This window comes from Typopeltis vanoorti, chromosome 23 (assembly GCF_054136105.1).
Source record: "Typopeltis vanoorti isolate ZY-2024b chromosome 23, IOZ_Tvanoo_1.0, whole genome shotgun sequence".
Lineage (NCBI taxonomy): Eukaryota > Metazoa > Arthropoda > Arachnida > Uropygi > Thelyphonidae > Typopeltis > Typopeltis vanoorti.
Genome location: NC_143571.1, coordinates 95,721,439 through 95,733,641, shown reverse-complemented (window position 1 = coordinate 95,733,641; position 12,203 = coordinate 95,721,439). Strand labels below are relative to the sequence as shown.

General features: G+C 37.7%; 1 protein-coding gene across 4 annotated transcripts in view; it reads left to right on the top strand.

Annotated features, from left to right (window-relative positions):
• Window positions 1–12,203, top strand: part of LOC150094086 (uncharacterized) — a 608,624-nt gene that overhangs the window by 437,626 nt on the left and 158,795 nt on the right. For all 4 annotated transcript variants that reach the window (XM_090413217.1, XM_090413213.1, XM_090413214.1 and 1 more), the window contains one exon: window positions 2,722–2,845. In XM_090413217.1, the coding sequence (XP_090269343.1) occupies window positions 2,722–2,845 (124 nt within the window). The remainder of the gene's footprint in view (window positions 1–2,721; window positions 2,846–12,203) is intronic.

Here is a 12,203-nt window from a genome sequence, read left to right as displayed (position 1 = left end):
CGGTTGTAGGTAGCCTGGAATGTAAAGTGGGACCTTTGGTGATAAGTGTTTCCCAAATCTTAGGAAGCTTAATGCAACCACCATATTTGTTGAGATTTGGTTGGTTCCTGAGAGCTGCTGCTGATTCTAAGAATAGTCTCTCTTTTTTGAATTTGCTGTGGTGGAGCATGGTGGTTTTTTTTCCATGAGATCCTGTGGGTTGTATCCAAGACATGGTCAGCCAAGCCTGACCATGACTTGGTGATGATGATCACAGAAACGTGTTTACTTGGCATTTTTGTAGTGCCAAAATACACAAGATTGTGAATGGTTATGGGAAGGAAGTTCTGCAAGAAATTAATTTGTATGAGTCACATTTGAATGATCACCAGGAGCAGTCATCTCACCTCAGCAGTGTTCCTGGAAGGAGAACTGATTAAGAAATCATCCAGGTTTTGTAAGTGGAGAAGATTGTTGGGGATTTTGATTGGGAAATGAATGATTTGTTTTAAATCATCAGATACTGCAAATCTTTGCTTCTTCTCCAGCTTGGTTAGCAGAAATGAAAAAATGGAACTAGTTAGAATTGTGGACATTAAAGTCACAAAAGAAGACTACAATGCTGTTTGTGAATATGGATTGTTGAAATAAAGCTTCATTGATTAGAAGTTAAAAAAGTCTGAGTGATGTTCAGAACTGGGGTAATGATAGAGCCAGCAGATGAATGAGATATCACGAAGCAGAGAAATCTTAAGCCACAGAAGGTCAAAAAGGTGAGATTTAAGATTAGGCTTCCTCTGCCAAGCAATACTGGAAGACTACAGTGCTGTTTGTGAATTTGGATTGTATGAAATAAAGCTTCATTGATAAGAAGTTAAAGAGTTCTGAATGACTGACAAACTACACCATGTGTGATTCCTTGTGTCACACCTGTGACAGAAGGAATCACGCATGGTGTAGTTTGGACATTTAAGATGGACTGCAGTTGTTGTGCTGTTGAGGATTCATTCAAACACAGGAGATTGAGTATGAAATAAAGCTTCATTGATAAGAAGTTAAAGAGTTCTGAATGACTGACAAACTACACCATGTGTGATTCCTTGTGTCACACCTGTGACAGAAGGAATCACACATGGTGTACTTTGGACATTTAAGATGGACTGCAGTTGTTGTACTGTTGAGGATTCATTCAAACACAGGAGATTGAGTTTGGATGTCTGTAGGTGATGATACACATAATTTAAGTTAATGTTTATATCGCGAATGTTGGTGAAGTGAATGTGGCAGAAATGTTTTTTTTTTTTTATTGCAACCTTTTTTGTTTTTAAATTTTTTTGGGGAAATTTTTTTAGGCAAGTTTGTTATGTAATTTAACCACAGTAATACTATATTTAGATTTATTCTTATGCCTGTATTACAAAGATGAAGAGAAAAAGAGTAAGAGAACATATAGTGAGTGGAGATAGACTCTTATTTAAAGAGCATCCAGTCTCTCTCCAGCTGCAACCTGCCAGTGTAGATGGTAATGAGATGCACCACCTGAGAAGCCTCCTAAATGTGTTGCCTACTAGTTTCTTCTTGTAACATCATCTGGCAGTGGTCAATTAGTGGAACTGCTTTACTGCTATACTTTCAAAGATGGAGTAGGCTCGATCTCTACAATATGTATGGCATGCCTTTGAGGGGTATCACCCATTCTGCATGTTGAAAGATATTGAGGGAAAGAGGATAGAAATCAGAACTCTGCTCTGGAAACCAAACATGGCAACAGCCACTTCAGGTTCCTAATAAGCAAGGTGGTGGTGTTTTACCAGGCATGAAGATCACTTATCACCTAGTAGTCAAATTAGCATTTCCTCCAACTAGGAAGATAATCCTTTTACAGTATGAATGCTTACTGATGCCAGAGCCCCTTTGGTGGAAACGGGCTACATCTCAAGAAGGGAAGGATGACTACTGGAAGAGGCCATATTTCACATTCACTGGCCCAATAGCTTTCTAATAGCATCTTTTTTTTTCACTTCCTGTTTAATTTCACTATTCATCTATTTCAGTCCTATCCTGTTTTATATATATATATATATATATGTCACTTATTTTAGTAAAAGTAATTAAAGAGACAAAAGGCTCTTTACTTTTATGCACTGACCGAGACAAGGAATTTGAAATGTCAGAGAAATGTATTTTTCATAAGGAACTCTCAGTTGGTGCGTAAAAGTAATTACTAAAATAAAGAACCAAAAGGCCCTTTACTTTTATGTACTGACCAAGAGTTTGCTTTGATGAAGTGAATGTAGGAGAAATATTTTTTTTTAACCGTGCAAATGCCTTTAAAAAGTTCTCTTAAGTATTTATTGCACTATATCACATGGGATTCATAACACAGGATTATAAAGGTCACAATTATAATCTATCTAATATGTTATATTCTATGCTGACAGTTTAGTAAGAGAACTAATAATTATCAATTCTGTGTTTAGGCAAATCATTTTGAATGAACTGCTTGCTAATCACCAGACTTTGTTAAAAATTCACATTCAAAAGAAGAACCTCTGACAGCAATACAGTTCTCTCACTAATGCAGACCATTATACTGAGCTCATTTACTACAGCAAATTACAAAAGAATTTCCAGCCAAAATCTAGCATCAGCTATTATAAAGGATATGCACTATAACAAATTATTCTTTTTATTCCTGAGAGTTAGGAAATATAAAAATTAACAAAATTGTTGTCTGAATAGGTGATACATCTGAACAGCAGCCTCCTACAAAGAGAGAATGGCATGAGGAAGGAAAATACAACAGTTTTCACAGTGTAGAATCTGAATCATCAAGTATTACAAGCAGTGATATACCTGGAGAGAGGTAAGAATGCATTGTTTTACTGTCCAAATAGATTCTTGATTTTTAAATTTAAATCATTTTAAGTCATTTAAAAATTGAATAATTTATACTTTTTTTTTTAATTGATCATTATTGAGATTGTAATATTCCCATACCTGACTATTTACTTTTCACCTCAAAGAAAAAGCACAAACAAAAACATACCAGAAACAATGCAAATCCCACTACTAAAATATCCTTGCATACTATAGTATTAAACATACCCCAGATATCGAAAAAGTTATCATAATCAGTTTCTAAGAAAATGAATCCTAATTCATTCACGAGGATAGAAAGGAAGGGGAGTGTGCAGATGATAGCAGGTGAATTATGTCCGCATAAGGTAGACATGAAAGAGAGGAAATAGTAGCATTGATTATGGGGCAGTGTGATGTGAGGTGGAGGTTGACAGGATGAGATATTTAGTTGGATGCTGCTATTGGCCAAGGAATGTGGAGGGTAGTGATGAAGAAATGTATAAACAACTTGGATTAGTGAACAAAGGAAGGATGATTCTTCTTCTTGCTCAGTCTCCTCATTTCTGAGGACTCATGACTCTAGCCACAATGTCTGTTCATTTCTTTCTGTCTTTAGTTGCAACAGTGGCCAACTCCTAAGTCGAGTGATATTTTTAATCTGGTCCAACCATCTTGGTCTTTGGCATCCTCTTTCATCATCATCAAATTCCCGACATGTAGCCTCAGGAGTGTACAGGATATGATACTACTACATGAAAAACTTACATCATTACTAACTTCCTATTCACAATTTTCCTCCAAATCAGTCTATTACCTGTGAAGACTCTAATGTTATCAGATCTTATATTTCTATCTTCTAAGGCACTTTTTACTGTATCAGTTCACCTATATCTTGGTCTTCCTCTGGGTCTTTTTCCTGCCAATCTGGCAGAGAACACATGTTTTGCTAATCTTTCCTCTCCAATTCTGTTTAAGAGATTATACCACCTGAAATTAGCTCTGCTAACACATTCCTGGATGCTAACAATGTCAAGTTCTTTCCTAATACCCTCATTTTTAATATGATATTGCCATTGATACCATCTGTTCATGCCCATAATCTTTCTTAGGACTCATGTCTGTGGTCTCTAGTCTTTGGTCAAGTGTTTTACTTTGAACCCAACTCTCAGATCCATAAAGTTAAAATTGGTTTGGACACTGTCATAGCTAATTTAGTGTTTTGCTTAATTTCTCTCTTATTCCATATAAATTTATTCAGTTGACTTCCTATCATACCAGCTTTGTTGATTCTGTTTTCTATTTCCATATTTAATTTACCATCTTCATTAAAAAAATTGTGCCTAAGTAGCTGAAATGTTTTACTTGTTCTATAGGTTTTAAATTAATGATGCAATTTATATTTTCAATGCTTCTGCCTATTTTCATTATCTTTGTCTTGTTATTGCTGACCTTCATACCATATCTATTACAACAGTTATTCAAATTAGTCAGGGAATCTTGGATACTTGTAGAGAATTTATTTTGAAGTATAACCATCATCTGCATAACACAAAGAGCTGAAATTAACACCTCCAATTTTGATATCAGGTTTAATACCACTTTCCTTCATAATATGATATATATAGATAATGAATAACAGAGGGAATAATGTATATCCTTGTCTGACACTAGATTTAACATTAAACCATCTTCCTGTACTTCCTTCAATTCTTTATTTGAGTTGTAAGTCAGCAGTTAGAATTGTTTAATATAATGCCCCATTGGCACCATATAACTGTAGCGTTTTGAATAGCTTTTCCAGATCTACAAAATTAAAATATAGATCTTTGCTATATTTCCATGATTTCTCAACTATTTAGATCATGTTTCACAATTTTTTAAACTGTGGAACATTTGGGTTATTTGGATTATGTTTCACAATTTTTATATTGTGGAACATAATCTGTTTTAATTGATATTGAGAGAATCAAAGATATTTAGAGTAATTATTACAATTTACACCTCCATGGAGTCCAAGCACTCATCACAAGGCATTGATACTCTAAACAATTGATTGTAACAGTGCACAATCCACTTTCTCCATTAAGTGGGTTCTCTGATTAATTTTCCTGTTCTGCAGATGAAAAATCAGAGTTTTCAGGAAGAGAAAAAAGGCCTCCTACCTCCATGAGGTAATTGGCTAGCTTACCTTCAGTTGAGAAGCTTATATAAAGATATTTCTGTTGTTATGCCAAGAATTGAATGTAGATCTTTTTCAGTTGACACATATCCTGATTTTTCTAATTATGCTTGTTACAGAAGCTTCAAGTATGAGAAGGATATCACGTATGTTATGAGAATTGGCTGATTATATGTAATTTGTTGATGAGATGGAAATGAGATTTAATCACAATAAGTTAATTCAGGGCATATTTATAATAGATAGCATCTATTTCTTTCACTTGTTGAACAAATAGCAAAATGAAAAGTGAGTTAGAACAAATATACAAAGTTAAGTTTTTACTGTTACAGTAGAAAATATATGGAATTCCTTATGAAAATAATGGAAACAACTATCGTGTTGGAGTAAAACGGATTAATTTTTTCTGATAACCTTTAATATATGGGATAGATATGGTTTTACTGTAATCTATATTATTTTTTATGAAGAACTTTATTAAAAATCATAGCCATTAGAGGGCTACATGGTGTGTAGTATTTGTGGAGAGCTCCTGAACAGATAAGTAATTGATGAATTTGCATAGTATTTACATAGTATTGTTTACTTTTCATATTTTAATGTGTCTGGGTGATTTTTGGGTGTTTTCTGAGTATTTTAAATAGTAAATTGATAGATACAATTATCGTGCACATGACCCCATAAAGAGGAATACAACAAAGATGGCGTCCAGGTCGCCATCTTTGTCTAAAAATGTTATTTTAAAGGATTTGATTCAGTGTACTGTTTGCGAAACGTATGCATTGAGGAGAGCGATTGGAGTCTGGTTAAACAACGATAGTGGAGTGAATGTGTGCAGAAAGTGTAAAGAATGTGAGAATTTAAAGAGTGTTTCAGGTCATGAGAGTGATATCGTTGTTGAAAGTGAGAAGCTAGAAAATAGTGATATTTGTGAGGTAGTACCATATAGCTGTGAGAGTGGCGTTGAAAGTGAGAATGAACGTAAACATACAGAACGAATGAATGAATTATTGGAGAATAAAAATGATGAGCCTGATGCAATGAGTGAGATAGCTCGGTTACACGGAGCGATACACAGGGCAAATCGGCAGCTGGAGCATTGGAAAAAATGTTTACTGAGCGTAGCGACTGATAAACGGCAAAAGTATGATAGAAAAAATAAGAGTATAATAGTGAGTGTAAACAAAATGAAAGAGCGAGTGTTGTATGGAGATTCCTTAGTAAGAGGTGTGTTAGCTGAGAGTTTAACAAAATCGTACCGACCTGGTGCAAACGTTAGGATGTAAGCAAGTCAATTAGAATGCAAAAGCAGCGGGTGAAAGAATTGATAGTGGTAGCATGTACAAATGATTTGAAAGGAGACAAAATGGCTATGAGTGAGGATGTGAAGGAATTCCTTGAGATAGCAAAAGAGAAGAGTGAGAGAGTTAGGATGGTGAGTCTGTTGCTGTGGTATGACAGTGAAAGAGGGCCATAATTGCAAATGACTTTATGCATGAATTATGCAGGACGAGTGGTGTGGAATTTGTGGATGTGTGGCGTGAGTTCGATGTAAGATGGATGGTTTACATTTGGATGGATTTGGTGTACGGAGACTTGAAAAGGTTGTGGAATGTAGTGGAAGTGGATGTGCAGAATCAGGGAAACTAGAGTTATTGGGGGGGGTGGTAGATATGCAGACTTTAGGGAGACAGTTGAGTGTATGAATGTGTGTAATATGCCCAAGCGAGTACGAAAGACTACAAATCAGAATGGGATAGTTAGTATAAGGCATCAAAATAGGGATGGGACAAATGGGTTTCTGCATTTCATGTATACTAATGTCAGAAGTATTAGGAACAAGAAGGAAGAATTTTTGGCCTTGTTTGGCACTTCCAGGCCACAGGTTATTGGCATTAGTGAAACATGGCTGACAGAAGATGATAGAGCTAGTGGGATTGAATGTGAGGGGTATGGTGTGTTCAGGAGTGACAGGGAGAATAAAATGGGAGGAGGAGTGTTATTGATGATAGATGATGAGCTACAGCCAAGGAGAATAGAAGTGGAACTACAGGATAGAGAAAAGAGCACATTTGAGGCTATTTGGTGTGAGATTGAAACTACCAGAACAAAATATACAGTTGGGTGCTGCTATAGACTAGGTGATTGAATAGATAGTGGAGATAGTATGCATAAGCAAATAGAAGAAATGAGTTAGAAGGAGGGTAATTATTATGGGTGATTTATACTATGGTAACATTGATTGGAAGGAGGAGAGGACACATGGGAGGAAGGAATTGGATTTTATGCGATTATTAAGGGATAACTATCTACGACAGCATGTAATGGAAAATACTAGGGGTCGACATTGCTTGACCTAGTAATTGCATCTGAGAATTTGGCTGTAACGAATATGACTACGTGGCTACCAATTGGTAAGAGTGATCATAGGGTCTTGACTTGGGAGGTGGCTAAAGGTGTGGAATTTACAATTAAGACAGGGTACATGTGGAATTATCGAGCTGGTAAGTATGACAAGCTTAGGAGTTTGATTGGTTCAGTGCCATGGCATGTAAAACTGCAAGGGCTAGATGATGATAGTGCATGGGAGGCGGTTAGGAAGTGTTTGCATGAGGCAATGACTGACTGTATACCTAGAGTCCGAATACAGACAAATCGGCCCTTCAGAACACACACAATTTACAGACAAAAAATAGTTGTGGTGGTGGTGGTAGGCAGTAGATGGCGCTGATGTAGTTGATATGTAGTAGAAGTTCGGTAGTAGTGGAGAAGGAGAGTTCTACAGTAGGTGCCCTCCCGCAATGAGTCTTCGGACTCCTTGGAGGTGTCATGAATAATAATAATAATAATAATAATAATAATCAATGCAAAAAATGAAACAACTATGCAGGGAATTTAAGGAGAAAGGTGACCGGCAGGCACATGAACGGTATACAGCGCAGGCCAGAAGGGTAACGAGTGTGGTAAGAAAAGCAAAAACGGATTATGAAAGAACATTAGCCATGCAGGCTAAAGAGAATCCCAAACAGTTTTTTCGATATGTTGCAAGTAAAAGAAAAAATGTATATGGCAGAATGATTTTAAAGAATGCCGATGGTAGGGTGGTAACCGAATCAGTTGATATAGTTGAATTACTGAGCGAGCACTTTGCAAGAATATATCATCCAGGTGGTGACATTGCAGGAATGAATGAGCCAATAGATTCTACGGGAATTGTGGTGAATGAAGTGGATGTGAGTAGTCTGTTACAAAACCTCAATGTCAATACATCTGTTGGATTATTATTATTATTGTTCCGGGAAACTCCAAGGAGTCGAAAGACTCATTGAGGGAGGCCCTAACATGGATTGGAAGGTATACCAGCTCGTATCGTACGTGAAGTGGCTAAAGAATTGTCAGTGCCCTTGACCATTTTGTTTAGTTTGAGTCTCGGGTCTGGGTTAGTCCTGAGGGGGGCGGAAAAAGGGGAAAATAGTTCCACTGCATAAAGGAGGTTCCAAAACTGCTGTTGTAAATTACGGACCGATTAGCATATCAGGAATCATTGTCAAGAGAAAATAACAGGATTGGATAGATGAAAATGGGATACTGTATGGGGGACAACATGGTTTTGTGAAGGGTAGATTCTCAGTAACTTGCTCATATTTTATAACACAGTGACGGCTGAACTAGATAAGGGTGATGGGTTTACAGTGATTCTACTGGACCTCAGTAAGACCTTTGACAGGATACCACATGGAATTCTAATCAGTAAACTGCAGCATATGGGGATGGATATAGGGTTGGTGAGATGGATAGGAGGGTGGTTGATGGAGAGATATCAGAGAGTGGTTTATTCAGGAGTAGAGTCCAAAAGACGGCTTGTGACTAGTGGTGTGCCACAGGGTTCTGTTCTTGGACCACTACTTTTCAGTTTGTTCATTAACGATATAGGAAAGGATCTGAGAGGAAGTATTCACTTGTTTGCTGATGATGCAAAGTTGGGTAGAGCAATAGTGAGCGCACAGAATGTCAAAATTTTGCAAGATGATTTGGATAGTTTGGAGGACTGGGCTAAGGAAAATGGATGTCGATTTAATGTGGCAAAGTGCAAGGTTATGCATTTTGTGGTGAAAAATTAGCAGCAGTATATCACATTGGTGGAACCGTACTCCAGGAGATTGATGAGGCCAGGGATTTGGGAGTGTTGGTGGATAGGGAGTTGATGTTTAGGGGACACATCACAAAAGTAGCTAAATCAGCTCATCAAATCACTTCGTTGCTGAAAAATACTTTAACAAGCAGAGACAAACAAGTTATTGTTCCTCTGTATCGAGCCTTGATAAGACCCCATCTAGACTACTATGCCCAGATATGGGCACCAGGGTTTCTTCTTGATGGGGAACAGGTGGAGAGGATCCAGAAATGAGTGACCAAGATGATAGCAGCGCTATGGAATGAACCTTATGAGATCAGGTCGAAGATTTTTGGGTTGCAAAAATTGATTGATAGGCAGAAAAGGGGTGATATGATTGAAACATTCAAATTACTGAAGAGTTTCTATAAGATTAATTCAAAAGATAATTTTGAGAATAGGACTGGTGGTGGGAGGACTAGGGGCCATACATGGAAGCTGGACAAGAATGTGGTTAGCAGGGGTGTTAGAGCTAGGTTTTTTACTTGGAGAGTGGTGAATGAGTGGAATAAGCTGCCAGAATCTGTTGTGGGTGCTATGACTGTGAATGAGTTCAAGGCAAGGTATGATAGATACTGTGTGAAAGTCGAATAGTTGTTCTTGACATGATGTTAGGACCTCCCTCGATGAGGCTGTCGACTCCTTGGAGTTGCACGAAATAATAATAATAGTATTTTTGCTATAGCCATTATTTATAAATGTATTGCTAATAAATTTTAATTCTTGTTTAAGAGCTTCCTCATTAGAGCAGATTGTTATAGCTCAGTTTTTGTGGATATTAATGACTCAAAAAATAATTTAGATTACAGAAAAACCTACAGAAAATTATCTACACTATGAGTTAAAGATGCCAAAAAATTATCTTCTTGGTTTAATCTTTTATCCAAGTGTAAATGAAAGTTTGTGCATGAAGTCAGCATAAGAGTGATACTAATCAGTTCCATAGGATTACAAAGAACAGGCAAGGATAGTTAAGGGTAGCAAAAGTCAAGCTCTTAATTAGTGAAGCCAAAAAGAATCCTAGGGAGTTCTTTCGATATGTAGCCAGCAAAAAAAAAAAATAATAAAATTATAAAAAATGGTTACAGAAGGATGTGATTGGAGATAATGGTATAATAACAACTGCTGCAGAGAATATTATTATTATTTATTATTTATTTCAGGCTACTCCAGGGAGTCCTTAGACTCATCGAGGGAGGCCCTAAACTCCATGTCCACACAACTATTTGACATTCTCACAGTATCTATCATACCTTGCCTTGAACTGGCTCACTGTCATAGCACCCACAACAGACTCTGGCAGCTTATTCCACTCATTTACCACTCTAATAATAAAGAACCCAGCTCTAACACCCCTGCTAACTACACTCTTGCCCAGCTTCCATAGGTGTCCCCTAGTTCTCCCACCACCAGTCCTGATCTCAAAAATATCCTCTGAATTAATCTTATAGAATCCCTTCAGTAATTTGAATGTCTCAATCATATCTCCCCTCTTCCGCCTATCAACTAGTTTCTGCAACCCACAAATCTTCAACCTGTTCTCATATGGTTCATTCCATAGACCTGCTATCATCTTAGTCACTCGCCTCTGGATCCTTTCCACCTCCTCCCCATCAAGAAGGAACCGAGGTGACCAAATCTGGGCACAGTAGTTGAGATGAGGTCTTATCAGGGCTCGGTACAGAGGTACAATAACTTGCTTGTCTCTGCTCGTCAAGGTATTTTTCAACAACCAAGTGAGTTGATGAGCTGTTTTAGCTACTTTTCCAATGTGCCCCCTAAACTTCATCTCCCTATCCACTAACACTCCCAAGTCCCTGGCCTCATCAATCTCTTGGAGTACAGTTCCACCAATGTGGTACTGCTGCTAATCTTTTCACCCCAAAATGCATAACCTTACATTTTGTCACATTAAATTGACATCCATCTCCTTAGCCCAGAACTCCAATCTATCAAAGTCATCCTGCAAGACTTTGACATCTTCTGCATTCACTATCGCCCTACCCAACTTTGCATCATCAGCGAACAAATAAACTGTTCCACTTAGATCCTTCCCTATATCGTTAATGAACAGATTAAACAGCAGTGGTCCAAAAACAGAACCCTGTGGCACACCACTGGTCACCGGCCGTCTTTTGGACTCCACTCCTGAATAAACTACTCTTTGATATCTCTCCATCAACCACCCACCTATCCATCTTACCAACCCTATATCCATTCCCATATGTTGTAGCTTACGGATTAGAATTCCATGCGGTATCCTGTCAAACGCTTTTGCCCGTTCCAGCAGTATCACTGTAAACCCATTTCCCTTATCCAGTTCTGCTGTCACCGTGTTATAAAACTTGAGCAAGTTACTGAGGCATGATCTACCCTTCACAAAGCCATGCTGTCCCCTGTACAGTATCTCATTTTCATCAATCCATTCCTGTATTTTTCCCTTGACTACTTTCTCCAAGACCTTGACAATGACTCCTGATATGCTGATCGGTCGGTAATTTGCCACCATAGTCTTGGATCCTCCTTTATGCAGTGAAACTATTTTCCCCTCTTTCCACGCCTTCAGGACAAAACCAGACTCGAGACTCAGATTAACCAACATAGTCAAGGGCACTGATAGTTACTTAGCCGCTTAACGCAAGACCCGTGCCGGTATACCATCCAATCCCACAGATGTATTCACATTAAGGTTCTGTAATAGACTATTCACCTCCACTTTATTTATCACAATTCCCGTATAAACTAATGGTTCCTTCATTTTTTCAATGTCACCACCTGGATGATATACTTTTGCAAAGTGCGTGCTCAGTAACTCCACTATATCGATTGGTTCAGTGACCTCCTTACCATCGTCATTCCTTAAAATCATTTTGCCATGTACAGTTTTTTCCTTGCTTGCAGCATATTGAAAGAACTGTTTGGGATTCTCTTTAGCTTGCATAGCTAGTTTCCTTACATAATTGGCTTTTGCTGTTTTTACCACACTTGTTACCCTTCTGGCCCGCACTT